This window comes from Rhipicephalus sanguineus, chromosome 9 (assembly GCF_013339695.2).
Source record: "Rhipicephalus sanguineus isolate Rsan-2018 chromosome 9, BIME_Rsan_1.4, whole genome shotgun sequence".
Classification (NCBI taxonomy): domain Eukaryota; kingdom Metazoa; phylum Arthropoda; class Arachnida; order Ixodida; family Ixodidae; genus Rhipicephalus; species Rhipicephalus sanguineus.
In genome coordinates this window covers 139,076,239-139,096,311 of record NC_051184.2, presented here as the reverse complement: position 1 = coordinate 139,096,311, position 20,073 = coordinate 139,076,239, and the positions used below count along the sequence as shown (strand labels likewise).

The 20,073-nt window shown below is 49.1% G+C and overlaps 1 protein-coding gene across 1 annotated transcript; it reads right to left on the bottom strand.

Annotated features, from left to right (window-relative positions):
* Nucleotides 1-18,921: 18,921 nt before the first annotated feature.
* Nucleotides 18,922-20,073, bottom strand: LOC119405878 (uncharacterized). Its single transcript, XM_037672705.2, has one exon. It carries the CDS (start codon nucleotides 19,975-19,977, stop codon nucleotides 18,922-18,924), a length of 1,056 nt encoding a protein of 351 aa, XP_037528633.1. The 5' UTR covers nucleotides 19,978-20,073.

Genomic DNA, 20,073 nt, shown 5'->3' with positions numbered 1-20,073 from the left:
ACGTTTGGCGCGCCCCCGACCATCGTCTGCTACCACGGCGGAGAAGCCGGCAAAGACGCTCGACGCAATGCTACCAACCGCCACCCACGAAGACGATCTCAACGTTGCGGCCTATTTGAAACACGCTGAAGAAGCTTGACAGCTCGCCCGACTGCGCATCAAGAACCAGCAGAGGGCCGATAGCCGTCGCTATAATCTTCGATGAAGCCACATAGAGTACCAACCCGGTGACTGTGTGTGGGTCTGGACGCCGATACGCCGACGTGAGCTCGGTGAAAAACTTCTTCGGCGATACTTCGGGCCATACAAGGTGCTCCGACGTCTCGGAGCTCTTGACTACGAGGTCATCCCGGACGGCATTAAGAACTCCCAGCAACGCTGCGCACGACCTGAAGTCGTCCATGTCGTGCGCCTTAAGCCGTTTCTTGCGCGTTAGCAAACCCAGGGACTCTACTTTGCCCTTTGTCATTGTAATTATTTATGTATGCACTTGTTTCTTTTTTTCCCTGCTATGTTCTGTCGCAAGCCTTTTCACGATGCCTTTTCAGAGGGGGGCAGTGCCACGCCCACTTCTTTTATTTTGATGTATTCGGTTTTGACCAGCAAGGGCGGTTATCAACGCTCGACGCTGACCGCGCCGCAGTGTTCGAGAAGCTTCGCGAGTGTAGTAGATAGTTTTGTTAAGATTGCACACAGGACGCAAAAAGTCTAGATTATTCCGGTGCTTGCGCGACAACCAGTGATAAGACTGAAAAGTTAGCTGCGTGATGTATAAAAGACGGCGCATCCCAGCCATGAGAAGTTGATCGACGGTCGACGCTCTGTTCGCCGCTATCAGTGTATTGTTGTAGTTATCCTTTCAGCTTCCCGGCCACAAGTTCGTCCAAATGAACAGTTTCATCTGGGACGTGCTGAGTGCTGTCTTCGTCTACGTCACGACCACCTGACAATATTCTAGTGTAGTTTGAAGATGTATTAGGAGACCAATTATCCTGCCTAACTACTGCAAGCCACCTCTACCGAGCACCATCGGCCGCTGGAATTTCATGGAACGACAGCCGAACAGTGTATAAGGTGAAAGCCCTAGATGCGTCATCAAACGCGAATTTTCGCGTTTGATGACGCATCTATCGAAATTCGCGTTTGATGACGGCGGCGTAAGCACGAGTGATGCAAAAAATACCTACGTGATGACGTCATCATATGACGTCACAGATCGTAAATTTTTGTGATATTATCGTGACGTCACATAACGTGACGTCGTCATATTGCATCTTCGCTTGGTCAAAATGGGCCGATCACGGAGTCAGTGCATGCCTCCGCTGATGTGCAGAAAGCTTGCGCTGCCTCCGATCCTTGAGACTGTTAGAAAACTGCGTTAGGCGCGAAAATATTGCCACGCCCACTTCTTGTCTTGTTTTGATGTATTCGGGATTTACCGGCAGGGACGGTTATCAACGCTCGACGCTGTCCGCGAAGTAGTGTTCTAGAAGCGTCGCGATTGTAGTAGATCGTTTTGTTAAGATTGCGCCCCGCACGCGAATGTTCCAGCTTTGTCTAGAGATAACGCCGCCACCAGCGATATTGCTGGAAAGTTCGATAGCGCCTGTATAAAAGCCGACGCGCTTGACCGCTTGTCAGTTGATCGACGGTCGACGCTCTGTTCGACGCTATCAGTGTATTGCTGTAGTTTGACCTTCAGTTTCCCGGCCACAAGTTCGGCCAAATAAACAGTTTCATCTCGGACGTGCTGACTGCTGTCTTCGTCGACGTCACGACCACGTGACATCTGGTGGAGGTGCTGCTTCATGATCCGGACGCCACCGCGGAGCGCTGACCCAAGCCCAAGCCGCGAAGAAGACAACTCTAAGGTCAACCCGGATCCTCGAACCAGCCGCCGGCAGAAGGGACTACAACCAGAGTACGGGCTCCTTCCCGAAAACGCCAGGCAGCCGAAGACCGTCACATCTACCGCTGAGACGATGACAGACCCCCTGCCACCTACAACGGTAGTGATGCAACAGCCAAGGGAGCCACCAACTTTCCGTGGATCGTCGTTTGAAGACCCGGAGAGCTGGCTGGAGACGTACGAGCGAGTCGCCACCTTCAATCACTGGGACTCTGAAGAGAAGCTGCGCCACGTCTTCTTCTACCTAGAAGACGCCGCGAAGACGTGGTTCGAGAACCGTGAATCGAGCCTTCAAACCTGGGACCTCTTTCGGACGACGTTCCTTAATACCTTCGCGAGCATCGTCCGCAAAGAAAAGGCTGCTGCTTTGCTGGAGACAAGAGCGCAGCTACCGAATGAGAGCGTCGCCATTTACACCGAAGAGATGACGCGACTTTTCCGCCTGGCCGACGCTGCCATGCCTGAGGAGAAAAAGGTCCGCTTCCTAATGCGCAGAGTGAAACAAGACCTCTTCGCAGGATTGGTGCGGAACCCACCGAAAACAGTCACCGAATTCCTCACCGAGGCCACAACTATCGAAAAGACACTTGACATGCGGACGAAACAATACAAACGCTATCCGCTGTCTGCAGCCTATTCCGAAGTGCACTCGCTGGCCACCGACGATTTGCGCGAAACCATCAGAGCGATTGTGCGGGAGGAGCTGCGCAAACTGTTACCTTCGCCGCAGCATCAAGTGGATTCAATCGCCGACGTTGTCCGCGAGGAAGTCCGGCAATCGCTTGGAATTCCCGAAGCACCGCAGGCACAGCCGGAAGCCATGAACTATGCTGCTGCAGCCCGACGCAACGTCCCCCCTCCTCGCCCACGTCAACAGGCCGCGCCGCCGCAGAAGTTTCGCCGCCAGGCACCGCCGCCACCACCACCGACGCATACCACCCGCCGACAGGACAACGCTGTGACCCCCGAAAGACCGACGTTTGGCGTGCCCCTGACAACCGCCCGCTCTGCTACCACTGCGGGGAGGCCGGCCACACGTACCGCCGCTGCCAGTACCGACAAATTGGGCTACGCGGATTCGCCGTCAAAGCGCCGCGCCCACAGCCAGGCGAACGGCCTCGTGACATCGACGGCTATCTCACCGGAACACAGTGGCAAGGACGACGACCTTCCCGCTCGCCGTCACCCGGCCGCTACAAGTCACCGCAGCGCCGGCAGTACACTGGCCCAGACCGGGGCCGGTCGCCTAGCCCGTATCCGGAAAACTAAGGGCAGCAACCGATGGAGGTGCGGTTGCTGTACTACGAACTACCGAAGATCCTCCGCCGACGACGACGACGTCGCGACGAAACCTTCAGAACACGACGCGAACCAGACAGACCCCTGACGACGAAATCTTGCGGACTGAAGAAGACCCGACGACGCAACATGGAAGCAGCGGAACAAACCGACGCAGCCGTGACCCGACGCCAAGACCCAACCGCAACGCAAGACGACGAACTAGCGACCTCGACGTTCTCATCGACGGCCACAACGTCACCGCTCTCATCGATACTGGAGCCGACTATTGCGTCATCAGTGGGCCCTTCGCCACGAAGGTGAAGAAAGTTAAGACTGCTTGGGAAGGCCCCGAAATCCGCACCGCTGGAGGCCATCTAATAACGCCGTCTGGAGTCTGCACAGCAAGAGTCACAATCAATAATCGCACGTATCCTGCGAGTTTCGTAATCTTGCAACACTGCTCCAGGGACGTCATACTTGGCATGGACTTCTTAAACCATCACGGCGCCGTCATCGACTTAAGAACCAAATCGATAACCCTATCGTCGGACCAAACGACACCGCCGGATACGAGTCCATGTCAACATGCCCTGAACGTGCTCGGGGATCAAGGTACCATCCCGCCTCGCTCCAGCGTCATAATTTCCTTCAGCACCGAAAAAGCTGAAGACATCGAAGGTGTCATCGAGAGCGATCAGCGTTTGCTGCTAGACCGTGACATTTGCGTCGCAAGGGGCATTGCTCGGTTGCATGAAGGAAAAGGAAGCGTGATGCTAACTAACTTCAGCCAGGAATACAGACACCTGAGCAGGGGCACGACGATTGCATACATCGAAGAAATCTTGGCCGTCGGCGATGCGTTTGCCTTTTCAAATTCTGACGAAACTACGACGACGATCCCTGAGCCACCCTTCGACGTAAACCCAAGTCTTCCCGCTCGCCAACAGCAACAGCTTCGACGCCTTCTGCAGGAATACAGGGACTGTTTCTCGTCGTCATCGCGGGTCCGGCAAACGCCCCTTGCTAAGCACCGCATTATAACAGAAGAAAATGCTCGACCACTCCGTCAGAGTCCCTACCGGGTTTCGACGCGGGAACGGGAGCCCGTTAAGAACCAAGTCGATGAAATGCTACGCGACGACATCATCCAGCCGTCCAACAGCCCGTGGGCGTCTCCCGTGGTGTTAGTGAAGAAGAAGGATGGGACCCTACGTTTCTGCGTCGATTATCGTCGCCTGAACAAAATCACAAAGAAGGACGTGTACCCTCTCCCACGGATAGATGACACCCTGGATCGACTCCACAACGCGAATTACTTTTCGTCGATGGACCTCAAGACCGGCTACTGGCAAATTGAAGTCGACGAGAGAGACCGAGAAAAGACCGCTTTTATAACACCGGACGGCCTGTTCGAGTTCAAGGTCATGCCCTTCGGTCTTTGCTCGGCACCTGCGACTTTCCAACGAGTCATGGATACTGTATTAGCTGGCTCGAAGTGGCAGACTTGCCTTGTTTACTTGGACGACGTCGTTGTGTATTCCTCGAACTTCGACGAACACCTCCAGCGACTTCAATCCGTACTTCAAGCAATCAAGAACTCCGGGCTCACCCTGAAGCCAGAAAAGTGACGCTTCGCGTACGAGGAGCTCTTGTTTTTGGGTCACGTGATCAGCAAGACTGGAGTGCTCCCAGACCCGCAGAAAACAGCTGCCATCGCCGCTTTCCCGCCACCCACCGACAAAAAGGCCATGCGCCGATTTCTCGGCTTGTGCGCCTATTACAGACGCTTTGTCAAAGACTTTTCACGGATCGCCGAACCACTAACACAGCTCACGAAGACCGACGTCGAATTCAGGTGGCAAAGAGCGCAAGTCGAAGCATTTCATGAACTGAAACGACGCCTGCAAACACCTCCGATACTTGCGCATTTCGACGAATACGCCGATACGGAGATTCACACCGATGCAAGCAGCATAGGACTCGGCGCCGTTCTTGTGCAGCGGACGGGCGGACTGGAAAGGGTTATCAGTTATGCTAGCCGGTCGCTGTCTAAAGCAGAGGTCACCTATTCCACAACAGAAAAAGGAGTGCCTCGCCATCATCTGGGCTACGTCAAAGTTTCGCCCCTACCTCTACGGCAGGCCCTTCAAAGTTGTGAGCGACCATCACGCCTTGTGTTGGCTAGCTAACTTGAAGGACCCTTCAGGTCGCCTCGCACGGTGGAGCCTAAGTCTTCAAGAATTTGACATTACTGTCGTGTACAAGTCCGGAAGGAAACACTCCGACGCCGACTGCTTGTCTCGTGCCCCCATCGACCCACCAACGCCCGACGACCAGGATGATGACAGCTTCTTGAGAGCCATAAGTACCGAAGACTTCGCCGAACGACAGCGAGCCGACCCGGAACTGAAGGGTCTAGTGGAATATCTGGAGGGCAGGACCATCGTTGTCCCAAAAGTATTCAGGCGAGGATTGGCATCATTTTCCTTGAAAAACAACGTCCTCGTAAAGAAGAACTTCTCTCCGGCCCGAGCCAGCTACCTCACCGTTGTACCTTCGGGACTGCGACCAGAAATTCTGCACGCCCTGCACGACGACCCAACGGCTGGACACCTCGGACTTTCCCGAACGCTCGCACGAGTACAGGAAAAGTACTACTGGCCGCGCCTTGCCGCCGACGTCACTCGCTACGTAAGGACGTGCCGAGACTGTCAGCGACGGAAGACACCGCCCACAAGACCAGCAGGCTTCCTTCAGCCGATCGAGCCTCCTCGGCGACCATTCCAGCAGATCGGGATGGACCTCCTGGGGCCGTTCCCAACGTCGACTTGCGGAAATAAATGGATCGTCGTGGCTACCGACTACCTCACCCGCTACGCCGAAACAAAAGCCCTGCCCAAAGGCAGTGCCGCTGAGGTAGCCAAGTTCTTCGTTGAGAGCATCGTCCTTCGACACGGCGCCCCAGAGGTTCTCATCACCGACAGAGGTACGGCGTTTACGGCTGACCTAACTCAGGCGATCTTGAAGTACAGCCACACCAGCCACCGCCGCACCACCGCTTACCACCCACAGACCAACGGCCTCACCGAGCGTTTAAATAAGACCATCGCCGACATGCTGGCCATGTACGTCGACGTCGAACACAAGACGTGGGACGCCATCCTTCCGTACGTGACCTTCGCGTACAACACGGCCGTACAGGAAACGACGCAGATGACGCCATACAAGTTGGTCTACGGACGGAGCCCGGCAACGACGCTCGACGCCATGCTACCAAACGTGACCGACGAGGAAAACATCGACGTGACCACCTACCTACAGCGCGCCGAAGAAGCACGACAGCTCGCCCGCCTACGGATAAAGAACCAGCAGACGACTGACAGCCGCCGCTACAACCTTCGACGACGCCACATGGAATACCAACCCGGTGACCGTGTATGGGTATGGACGCCAATACGCCGACGAGGACTTAGTGAGAAGCTTCTTCGACGATACTTCGGACCGTACAGGGTACTTCGACGCCTCGGCGCACTCGACTACGAGGTTGTCCCTGACGGCATTACGAACTCTCAGCGGCGCCGTGCGCGACCTGAAGTCGTCCATGTCGTGCGCCTTAAGCCGTTTTTTGCGCGTTAGCGAACCTGGGGACTATTTTTCCCTTTGTTATTGTGATTTATTTGTGTATGCACTTATTTTTTTCTCTTCTATGTTCTTTCACAAGCATCGGGACGATGCTTTTTTTTCAGAGGGGGGCAACCGGCCACAAGTTCGGCCAAATAAACAGTTTCATCTCGGACGTGCTGACTGCTGTCTTCGTCGACGTCACGACCACGTGACAATATCTCGGAGGGAGTCAGGGAATGTTCAATACATTGACTGGAAGAAAAAGAAAAAGATAGCTTTCGCCTTTCAGTCGTCTTAGATAAATGCATAAAGGACCCTGTGAGATTTTTTTCTTTATCAATAAATGGAAATAAAAAAAGACAATCATAATTTCTTTCAGTTCCATTTGCAGAGTGACACAACACTATGACATACTAAGGCATTGGGGCGGCTGCAATAGCCTGAAATAGAAATAAAACGCGAATACTATCAAACTCGAGTGCAAGTATCGAACCGGCAGCATTGCCCCGCCACGGTGGTGTAGTGGTTACGGCACTCGACTGCTGACCCGAAGGTCGCGGGATCGAATCCCGGCCGCGGCGGCTGCATTTTCGATGGAGGCGAAAATGTTCGAGGCCCGTGTACTTAGATTTAGGTGCACGTTAAAGAACCCCAGGTGGTCGAAATTTCCGGAGCCCTCCACTACGGCGTCTCTCATAATCATATGGTGGTTTTGGGACGTTAAACCCCAGATATTATTATTATTATTGGAACCGGCAGCAGGGCCTGACAGACTGCCTGCGGATTACGAACAGTGGGAACGAAAGACGCACGAATATGCGGCGTCTACATTCTTTGCTGTTTCGCATTGATTTTCAAGTGGTTATAGCCTGGATGATTGATGAAAAAACGACGTCATCCATGACACAATAAAATACTATCCAGCGTCTTTTTATTGCCACCACGGTTAGAGCGTGACTAAAACAGCGCGCCGCTATGTTCGCGCTTCTTTCCATCCCCCTGTACCTGTGAAAGCCTGCAAGAAGCACAAATGCATATAAACTCGGATGCAAACACGAATTCGTGAGCTTCTTGATACGCGCGGCCGATCAGCGCCTGCTTCCCGTAGTCTACTTGCATAGCACCACCACGCGGCAGCGGCGAGCGGACGCGGAGCGCGCGCTCGACGGCCCGAGGAGAGCGTTCGCCCAGGCACTGAAAAATACTCGAAGCCCTTGTCTGAGCCATCTCAGCGCGGTGCATAATTCACGTGTTACATAGAGCTGTTCCGCGCGCTGCGCACGCGCGGCGGCTGCGGCGGCCGAGGCGGCGGCCGAGGAGGCGGCCTCGGCGCTACGGCCCAGTGTTTCCATCTCAGTTGTCGAGAATTCCACCAAAATGGGTAATGAAATTCGCTAGAATCCGCTAAATCTTTCCACGACCACCAAGTTATCCGCTAATGAACTAGCAAGTATTTGTAGGACCCTAAAAGAAGCGTAAAACAAAATAGACAAAGAAATGCTGAAAACGAACATAATTTACTCAGACACAGTTAGGAACAAAAAATATCACTGCATTTTCAATGTTCTTCACGGAACACTCACTCTGACCACGGCGCTCAGTCTCTCAGCGCAGGCACAAAGGCGTGAAAGTCTCAAAGTCATCATCATCATCACAAATCATCATCACAAGTCATCATCACAAATCTGGGCTAGAGTCTCCCACATGGCCGAGCAGACGCTCTGACTGGGGTGGAGCACCTGCTGAAGGCGAGGGCTTACTCACACTCACTTTGTATACACCCCGAGTTCCGTTGAGGCGCATAGTTTTCTCTGGCAGCTCGTAGACGAAGCACCCCTTTTTGTGTCTTGTCAGCCCAGCTCTGATGACCATGATGCGTTAACTGCGCTGGGGGAGAGCCTGTTTCGGAGCTTTGTCTTCAACAAGTTCATCTGGCTGAACGATCGCTCCACTTAAGCATTCGAGTAAGGTAGTACTAGCATGGAGATGGCGAAACCTTCTAGTTCCCCGAACGGGTTTTCACCATTCCGCTAAAGAATCCGCCATCCGCTAAAAACAAAATTTCGCCGCTAAAGTTATAAAAATTCCGCCAGATCTAGCGGAATATCCGCTGAGATGGCAACACTGATCCGGCCGTTGTTGTGTTGCATGGGCGTAGCTTTCTTTCTGCGGCAGTGTTATGTTTTGTTATGATACTTACACAGTCTATTCGAATCGCAGCAAGCATTGCGACGACACAGTAAGGCCTGCATGAGCTGCCTGTCACAGCGCACAAATGCACTCACTATTCAAGAGCAAAATTTAGGGCAGCTTCGCTGACTTAACGTCGTGTAGACTGATGAAACAGCGGATGCAAGGTCTCTTTTACTAAGTGGTATTTTAGCTGTGGTATAGCGATGCTAATGTGATGCCATTAAACCGCCCCTCAGCTGCGGCTGTAGCCACTCTTTCTCGGAGATGGAAATTTTCCAGGACTCACAAGCGAGGGTCGTATTCCCTTCGTTGCTGGGCGACCGAACGTCTCTCTCATCCATGAGGCTTGTCGTACCGTTGCCGCGACGCCGCCTCCCTCATTTGAAACTCGGGGTGTTTGTCTATTCGCTGTCGCTTAGCCTCGGCTCCCTTAGCTCGAAACGCTAGGTCGGCACGTCCTCGTCGGGTCTATGCTCTAGCGACTTGCCGTCATCTTTCCTGTCGCACCGCTACGGAGGCAGTTGCTTCTTCATTCTGACCACACTCGTTGTCGAACGTCGTAGCGCTCTGCGCCGACAGTGCACGCTTTTATTACTGCTTTCTTTACGCAGAATTTATTGTAGCAGTAACAACATGAAGCATGATCATATGTGAAGCATTCAGTGTTAGGGCTGCAAACCTCCAAAATCCCCATGCCACACACTTGCAAAATCAAGGTGTGGCCTGTGGGCGGGGGACACTTTTATATGAAAACATTGATATAAATACAAGCTACATGATGAATTGATGCGCGCAGTGTCCTGACTTTCGAAAAACCTCGGAATCAAAGCGCGTAAAAATTTTAAATGTCTGTTGCTGCAACAGGAAACGCTATCATGAACAAATTTTGAATTCTGCTGATCATTACTACAAAACGTACTTGTCTTGTGAATTAAAGTTATTTAACTGGTGTAGACGTCTACACGCCATATTTATTTAGGACTGGCGCTGATTCCATTGGATAAAGGCCAGTCATGTTGTGTCTCCCGTCTTCGTAGTTTACGCGCTTTATGAATGAACACTGTGTTCCGGTTACACTAATTTTGCTTCGATCGGTTATTAGAACCTAAATTAGTTAGTAGTTAGACGCATTGTTGGTATCAGGACGGTTCATATATACTTCACATGGAAGCAGAGCCTGCCGAAAAATGTCGTATATTTGTATCCTTGTTCATTAACACATCTCCAATGACGGTATAAATAGTGTGTTGCAAGGGTGTTTTACTTACGAATACCCAGATTCCGAAAATAAGGGTGAAAAGGGATGTTTACAATGGTGTTTTTAACGTGAACGCCCCTATTACACCCTTAAGGATGTAAAAATATTTACTGTGTATGCTGTGCCCGGGTGTATATTAACAACTTCAGCTACCACAAGGTGCAAGTCAAGATCATGGATGTTAGTCGTCAAGATGGATATGCGCCACTAGGCGTCAACGTGGGTGTATTCACGTCAAAGGTTCCTTGAGCTGCCAAACACCACTAAACATTGCGCAAGTTCTCAAACATCAATGTACACCGAGGTTTTACTCGGTGATACGATCACGGCTCGTGCGAATTTCGGGGTGATACGAATTTTTATGTGGTCCCGGCCAAGGCCCATTAGCCTGCAGTGTATTGGAGTACGGTTGTTGCGAACCGATTTGCACCCCGCGACGTTTGATACGAACGTACGCTAGCGCACAGGTACGAACAGGTGCTGCCCGCGCTGTCGCAGATGACGCGGCAGTCACGCGCGGGCGCGGGCATGCGCTCTGTGCGACCGTCAACGGTGCGTAATTGCCTCCGAGATAGTGCGCGCGAATCTTGGAGGCCTTTAGGCGCATTCGCGTTTAGATTACAAATGACGTTGACGTCGCGCTTTTTGTACTGTGTTAACACGTGCCTGCCACGTCGATGCAAGCCATGTCCCCGCAAATCAGACGATCTATGAAAAAAAAATCACAGCATATCCACGGGGTGAATGATGATGAGTGGGGCGAAGCTACGGAGGGAATCATCTGTAAACCGTGAAACTCTTCCGTGAAATGCGCCCAGTACATAATATAAAGAGTGTGAAACATCGTGTATATATTAAACATCAAACTTTTATTGTACTGTTGGTTTACGTGGTCCCTTCATTATCACTTGTGATCGGTGAAATGCAAGGAAGAAGTCCGCTCCCGAGCGAAAGAGCGCCAAGAGCGACCGCATTCCCCGCTCGCCCTGTGCGAATTAAAAGCAAGGCTAGAGGGAAGACAGGACGCGCGTTCCACGACGCGAGGTCGGTAGCATGCCCAACGAAAGCCAACGGAACGCGATCGTGCAAGTGCTCCGGCTTCGCATCGCCTCATGGTTCCATTTAGCGTCCCAAAACCAAATATATTGCTCAAGGTGTGCCTTGCGTTTTTCGTAGAAATAATTTCTTTATCATGTACATTGAGACGAAAAGTTGAAAGCTCACTAGAGTGTATCGCCCGCAAAGTATGTCTTTTAGTGTGATTTAACTCTCGTACGGCAGGGTCCTCGCGCCGTTGCCGGTCCACCTCGCCCGTTGACGATCGGGCTAGGTGGCTACATACAACTACTACTACTACACTTTAAGAAAAACATCTGGCGTTCTTTCGTTCTGCTTTTACAAAACATCTGGCGTCTTTCGTTGGTTTATTTCATCAATCAACGGCGTTTTGAACAAAATTTTTATTGTTTAATCACGCACAGGAGAAATCTCACCAGGCAGTACCTTGGAGGTAAACAATGGCTGCTAATGGCAATGAGAGACAGAAGAAGTCGGCTTTTAGCTAACACTTACACTTCTACTTCTACTAACGTTTCCTACTGGAACATGCCAATGGCTGCTAATGGGGAATGAGAGACAGAAGAATTCGGCTTTTAGTTAACGCGCACGCTGCGAATTTTTTATTGTTCAACAGCGCACAGGAGAAATCTCCCACCGGCACCACCTTGGAGGTCAAAGCGTAAGACTTATTACGGACTACTGCGATGACGACGATTACGAGGGACGAACGGGTGCCGCCTTAAGGAGCTTCGCCCCTAAAATGACTGAAACTTGGGGTGCGGGTCCGTCATGAAGTCCCATTAAAGGTGGATCAAGACCCCAAGAGACGAAGCGGACGGCCTTGGCGAAGGAGCTTCGCCTCTCTCTATCGTGTGCGAAGCGTTTCTTGAGTCACTTTCGCCGCAGTATTGTGGTGTCATGCAGAAAAGAGTAGTAAGATTAGGGAGGGCCTACTAGCGGTCACGGGACACAACACATCCGGTTCATTAATTACACACGCGCGCATGCACCGTATATTTACGCGTACAAGTATTATCGCTGTCGTCTAAAACTTTTATTGGCAATCACTCAGAGCTGTTCATGACGTCGCTGCGGTCCTGAGAAACACTGAATGAAAACGTATGCCAACTTTCTTTTGTCGCATACTAATTTTCCATGTTTTCAGGTGATACGAATTTCGGATGATAAGAATATTTTTGATAACCCCGCGAGATTCGTATCACCGAGGTTTTACTGTATACTCCTGTGAAGACACGATTCACTTTCGTGTTATACGGATTCCTACGATGGAAGAATCAACCATGTTTTTTTTAATACTCTAGGCCACACCCAGGGCTGATTTAAAAAGAAAAACAAACTAGGACACGCGTCTCGTAGTTGCCCGCTTTGCCCCCCACAGCCGTCGTCCACAAGCGAGCGAAAAAGAAACCGTTTCGCTACGCCGCCTGGCTAGCGTGGTCGGCAGGGCTCCCTGGGCCATTACGCGCGCAAAGGGCATTTCGCCATTCATCTCATCGCTTTTCTTTCATCACTTCTTTCGTTTCGCGCATTAAACAAAACGAGTGTACTGAGTGAAGTCTAAAGGTTAAGCGTACTATTGAACGCCAGCCATCGCGTGCTCGGATATGGGAAGAAGAGTAAACGCCACGTTTGCTATTCATATACACGGACGGAGCCCCCAAAGCCTGCAACCGGTACCCGTGGCACGGCAGCGCCACAGCTTGGCTAAGCTGCGGGGGCGGGTTTAAAAGGACTGTGCAAATCGAGAATACTGAAAATATCCACACACAGCTGTCGACTGCTGATGATTGTATTATTTCAGCCGAAATGCTCGTACGAATGCTTAATTTATGATCGCTAACTGTCGGCTCATTGGGCGTTGCCCGAGCGGAAAGTGAAGATTACGTGAATGAATATTTGCGCCGCGCTAGCATAATCTGTTTTATAACAGTGGACGCGTGAGATAATTGTAGCGCAACTCGCAATCTCTTTACTCACTGTAGAGTCCCGATTGCATTGTTAAAATAAAACGTCGACCGCTATTCATTGTAGCTGCTTTCCTGTGTTATCATCGTTTTCATATTTTTCCACTTCAGGCCTCTTCCGCTTATGTGGCCCTTCCGTTTCTATTATCTCCCTGGTTTGCAGCGGGCAACCATTTCACTCGTATCGGTAGCCGTTGTGATGCCTGATCTATTCACATTTCTTTCTTCCTCCTATATATTTTATAAGGAATATTACAAAGACCGTACTTTCCAATAAAGCATAGCCAACTAGTGCGGTTTGTAGCCTTGCTTGCATTGAAGCTGTACTGCATATTCACTACGCTACTGGCACAAAGTAAAGAAGGCGTGGGTCAGTACCGTCCATGTATGGAAAGGCGTGCCACAAGCAATCTTATTGTCACCCTTTGTACTTTACATCCCCATTTAACTGGCCAGCTTGGTCGGGAATCGAACCTGAAGCCTTATGCTAAGCATCGCAGCAGAATACCCGCTAAGCTGCCATGGCAGGTAGGAGCTGACGGCGAAATTGGTCTAAGAAAGGTTATTAGAGAGTTTATGCAAGAATATGGAGGGTAGACGATGGTAAGAGATAATTTTTAAGGTCGAAATGAATTTAACATTAGCGCAATCAATTGACAGCAAACAGTCAATGGGCATGACTGAACACATTCTCCAACCTAATGAAGAATCCCATATGAAGTGACTGTCTCGAGAAATGAAAAATACATTACCAGACTGCATGCTGAGAGAATGAATGTATGAAAGTATCGGTACAGGCGAACGTGTGCTTGATCTCTACTACCCGTGCTATCTTTATCGGAAAAGCGCCGTAGACCTATTGCGGCAGATGAAGCTTCGCCTTTCGCTTACGTGAAGTTTCATCGACTTTAATTTATCTTTTCATTGTGCCCTATTGCAAAACCCAGCGCCACTGGGTACCAGCGTTCAGTGCCTTGCCTGATTATGGGCCCAGCGTCGCGCTGGATACTCGGCCGCTGGAGCGGCGTTTTACTGGGAGGCGCTGGGTACTCAAGCGCAAAACGGCTCTATAGCGTTAAAACGGCGGTGCTTACGTGTCCTACATAAATATATTAGCAAACAAAGTCATATAGAAAGCATTAGTGCAATAAAAAAAAAAAAACAAGCCGTATGAAAAAAAAAAAAAAAAACACCACGGGAACTCGAACTCGCCACCTCTCTATCTTCAAGCGAGTATTCTACCACTGATCCACGCTCTTTTTTTTTTTTTGCTGCCTTGCATATCAAGACGATTTACATACTCACAAAAAAAAAGGTAGAGCTATACAATTACAAAGTGAAATTATGAACCGTCAGCACTGAGCTGACTACAATCAAAACTTTGGCATGCGCAACAATAGTTCCACTCGTGAAATCCACCCTGGTACATCCTCCTGCCCTTTCAGCACTTCAAGAAAACGGCACACTGATTCGCAGAAATATTCCCGTACAGATCTCACTTGTACGTCCGCATTGTCAAAGGCAGTTCGAGTTTGCCATATACTATGCAGGCCCAGGAGCATGACTAGGTCGAAAGGTACTCCATCATCATTTTTAACAGAAAGAAAACGGATGCCGTGTGGACTTAACGGTAACTCATTTTTCAAAGTTCTCTGTAATATGTCCCAGAAGGACACCCCGCTACAGCAGTCTATAAACACGTGTTCAATTGTTTGCGGTTTATTGCATAAGAAACAATATGTGCCCCAAGGTACGAATAATCCCCTACAGGATGTTCTGAAACTTGTTAAAAGGATGCTTGTAGCGCCAGGTGTTAAAACCTTTTTCTTTAAATTACACACTGGTACTTTATCAGTCAAAACATTGTAGACGGAGCCACGCTCAAACATACCGACGTCGCTGTAAAAAGGCTAGTCAATACAGCAAGAAAGCGTTTCGTTTCATATTTTGATGTCGCGTATTCAACGCAGATGCGATCTTGCTTTCCAAATCAAGCTTGCTTCTTTATTAGACACAAACAAGGGTTGCCGGCAACGCATGAAATGCCCACAATGTTAAGAGCGCTAAATTTCTTTAAGAATTCCCGTCTTAACTCCGAAGAATATCAAATGCGTCAAGGAGCAGGGTACAGTTTGACGGCTGTTTCTGCCGATTTTTAATAGCCGTTTCTCGTCCTTGCCAATGATGAACATGTAGAGAAGCTTTATGATGACTCCTTCGATAAACACGGCCGACATGAATTCACACTGAGTAGCTCTCTCGCGCGAGCGACGATATTACTGCGAGGCGGGCGTGCCTGTATTCTGATTTGCAGTTCTATCGATCGATACATACAACTATAAAACCGCTCAGCAAAAACAAATACCATTCGTTGAAAAAATTTGCAGTGGCTTAGTTCGGCTATGCCAGGATATACGTAGCGTTAGCAAAGGTTCAGCTGATTATTCTGAGCTTTACAGATTTCCGCACCACGTTTAGCTTTCCGCAGCACGTTTAGCGTTCCTCTGTTCATTTTTCTTACGCTGAAGCGCTAATTGCCAGGCAACTACTTCGGGATCCGATGACATAAGCCTCTCGGCTCTCCTACGCCGTTGAGCAGCATTTGCGCTCTCCTTCTCCATGGCGTTACCCACCTGCAAACGCCAGTCAGAGGCGCTATCAAGCGGCACCAGCGCACATCACATCACATCACTTTATTTCCTTAAAGACCCCTCAAGGGGGTATTACATAAGGGTTGGGTTTACAGTACAGTCAGGTGAAATTCATTCGGAAAGAAAATTGGTTACATTGTCCAAGAAGGTTGATGAAGTAGTAATGGCTGCAATGTTGTGGGAAAGGCCATTCCAATCTGATGCTGCTCGTGGGAAAAATGAAGAGGAAAACGTGACGGTGCGAGCACGTGGGCGTGACACTTGCAGTTCGTGTCCGCCACGATAAGGTATGCGGGTAAGGTGAACGATGTAAGGTGGATGGCCAAGATCACTGTAAAAGAACTTGTGGAATAAACACAGAGTGGCAATGCGACGGCGAAGACAGAGATTAGTTAAGCCGGATTCTGCTTTCAATGATGATACGCTAGCTCGGTAATGATAGGTGGAATGGATGAATCTAGCAGCACGGTTTTGGACGGCTTCTAAGGCAGAGGCGAGGTAGGACTGGTGAGGGCTCCAGATAGCGGATGCGTACTCTAGTTTTGGTCTGATGAGCGATTTATAGGCTATTAGTTTTACGTGCATGGGTGCATGATGAAGGTTGCGTTTCAGGAAACCCAGTGTTTTATTGGCAGATGCAATGATGTTAGTAATATGAGTGCGCCATGAGAGGTCATTGCATAAGGTCACCCCCAAATATTTAAACGAGTTAACGGCCTCGACGCCAACACCAGAAATTGAGTACGGGAAGGAAAGTGGATTAGAACGCCGAGAGAAGGTTACTGATTTGCATTTGCTAGGATTGAGAGTCATTAGCCATTGGTGGCACCAGTCTATTACGAGGTTAAGGTCATTCTGTAAAGCCTGTTGGTCGAGAGGGTTATGTATAGTTCTATAAATCACGCAGTCGTCGGCGAACATTCTGATGTTAGCCGAAACTGTTGAAGGCAAATCATTAATATAAATTAAGAACAAAAGGGGCCCAAGGACGGATCCTTGTGGCACACCTGATGATACTGGGAGCGGACTAGAGGTTTTGTTATTAATAAGGACGGTTTGAGAGCGGTTTGTTAGGAATGCTTTAATCCATTCGAGGATATTGTGATCTATGTTTAAATGGCTAAGCTTTAGTATTAATCTCCCGTGTGCTATTTTATCGAATGCCTTGGCAAAATCTAAAAACACAGCGTCGGTCTGTACATTGAGGTCGAGGTTAGCGTGCAAGTCGTGAACGAAGATGGCTAGTTGTGTTTCGCAGGATAGACCTCTACGAATACCATGCTGTGAGCGATTAAAGAACTGGATCGAGTCTAGATAATTGATGATGTGGGAGTAGATGACGTGTTCCATGACCTTGCATGGTACGCTGGTTAATGACAAGGGTCGGTAGTTCAATGGCGAGTTTTTGTTACCGGCTTTGTAGATTGGAAGGACCTTTCCCACTTTCCAGTCCTCGGGTAAGGTGGCAGTGGCAAGCGACTGTGAATATAATAAACATAGATAGGTAGCAGAAATGCACGTAGTGTTTTTAAGGAACTTTGACGTGATATCGTCGACGCCAGATGATGAGGAAAGTTAATATTTTCAATCTGAGAAGATATACCGCAAGCAGAGAATACAATAGGTGGCATTTTTGATTCAATGAGGGAAGGGGGAAGTAAAAAAGAACAAGGTGCCGCATTTTCTACAGTGTAAACAGATGAAAATCTACTATTGAATTTATCAGTACATTCAGCATCCGACAAAACTTCATCGAGCTCGTTAGTAAGAGTTATTGTACAAGTATTGTGAGGATTAATTACTTTCCAAAACTTCTTGGGATTGTTTTGTAGTAGTTTAGGCAGATCAACATGAAAAAAAAAGATATTTAGCACTTCGTATTTCTTTCAAATAAGAATTCTCAGCGGCGTAGTATTTTCCCCACGCATGCGCATTGTCTATGAGTTTAGCTGCACGATAAAGCCGCTTCTTTTTATTTTCTAATCTTTTGAGCGATCTTGTGAACCATGGTTTTTGAGAGTTAGCGCAGAAAGTGATTTTAGGTATATATTTATTTACAAGCTCGCCCACTTTAGTTTTGTAGAGGGACCAGTTGGCCTCAACGCTTCGGCTTTCGAAGTCCGCTTCAAAGAAAGGGAGGAACGTGATTAGGTCGTCATTATTTGCTTCATAGTTAGCTTTGTCATAAAGGCGAATGGTCTTTATGGAAGTGTGGCGTGGGACTGTCGCGAAATTAAATGTGGCTTGGATAACCTTATGATCGCTAATTTCTTTGAGGTAAGTAATAGATGATAGGCTTTCGGGACTGTTTGTAAGGATTAAATCCAAAATATTTGCCGATTCCTGCGTGATGCGTGTTGGTTCGGAGACCAATTGCGCAAGTTTGAAATTGAGGCAAACGTCAATAAAGTTGGTTGCTTCAGAATTGCTTACTATGGAAACTTGGTTACTCCAGTCAATGCTTGGATAGTTAAAATCACCGAGAAGAACAACACTGGCATTACTATGTGCGGTATGAAGCTGGGTTAGTATATTATTAAGTTTCTCTGGAAAGTCGGGGCTGTTTCGTGGTGGCCTGTAACATACACCAATTAAAACTGTTTTTGGTCTAGCGCGACATAATAGCCATACTATTTCTAGGTCAGTGGCGATATTAATAACGGAGCAAGACAGCTTCTGACTAGCAGCGATGAGAACGCCTCCCCCTCGGGAGCCCTCGCGGTCTTTCCGGAATATATTGTAGTTTGGCAAGTCAGCAAGAAGTTCAACGTCATTGACGTCATTAGTCAGCCAGGTCTCTGTTAGTACCAGCAGATTACTGGCGGAGGACGATAGAAGATTTGATATAGCCTCACGTTTTGGCAAGAAGCTACGTATGTTTGTGAAAATGATGGAAAAGGACAGATCTTTTAAAGGGGTGGTTTTTGTACGACAGGGCGTTTTCGTTTTACGAGCTGATTGCTAGACAGAACATTCCTTTACCGTTTCAGATAATGCATCAAAAATGTAACGCTGCGGTCCGATGAAGAGCGTTTTGTACCTCAGGGAATATGGGACTGCTTTAGATTTAGCAAAAGCAAGAAGGTGTTTTCGTGCAGTACGGACTGCAGTGGAAAAATCCTCTCCCACGCTGTAGTCTGTTCCCTTGAATTTACGGCCACAGGAGAGGATTGCAGATTTAGTTTTGTGAAACGTAAACTTAACTATTATAGGGCGGCGTCGGTTTTGGCTGAATTTACCTAGACGGTGTGCACGGTCAATTTCCTTAGGATCTACATTGACGTCTAAGTTGTTGCGACAGATGTCAATAATTAGTTGCTCTGACTGAGCGAAGCTTTCTTTTGTGTTTGTTTCAGGAACACCATAAAAAATTAGGTTGTTTCGGCGCGAGTGATTTTCTGCTTCATCCAGTCGGGCTTCAATGTTGCAAACTAAGCCAGCTGTTTGCGTACAGTCGGCCCTCAAGCTGTCAATGTCGGTCCTGATTGAGAGAAGGTTCTGGTAATGGTGTTCCAGGTCGGTTAGGCGTTGGCTTACGACAGTTAATGTTTGTTCAGTAGTTAATAGCTTGTCTTTAAGGTTCTTAACCTCTGAAATCAGCTGAGACTGCCCGGTAGTTAGTTTTCGCAATTCAGACAATACGGCAGATGTATCAGGACCAGGGTTAGATTCGATATCGCCAGCCAGTAACAGTAAACATCGAATTGCATCAACAATTTCAACAGCGACAGCAACACAACACCGTGGGCCCGGTAGCTGAACTAAAAAGTAATTGCTCGTCCGTTTAGAAAACAGGGAATATTGCTTACACACCTGTGTGGCGAAGACGAAAGGATTAGTGGTCATCGTCGTGGCGCAGCCACCGAGCCCACGAATTGCTGAGCGCGGGTGGCGTTCTTTTATAGTTGACCGAACGATGACTGTTGATGATGATGGCACCTCCCAAGCAGGACCAAGGGGCGGATGCCCCACGGAGAGTGCCGCTGGGAGGCCAAATGCAGAGGAGCAGAATTCCATGTCGCGTCCAGTGCGCAGTAGCGGGCTCGTTGTAATGCGGGTCAAGCAGACATTACCAAGAGATGGCAAGACGATCTGGGTGATTACGGGAACGAT

Bases quoted from the DNA above. Each gene is read 5' to 3' on its own strand.
- LOC119405878 (XM_037672705.2), bottom strand. From the start codon at position 19,977: ATGGAATTCTGCTCCTCTGCATTTGGCCTCCCAGCGGCACTCTCCGTG.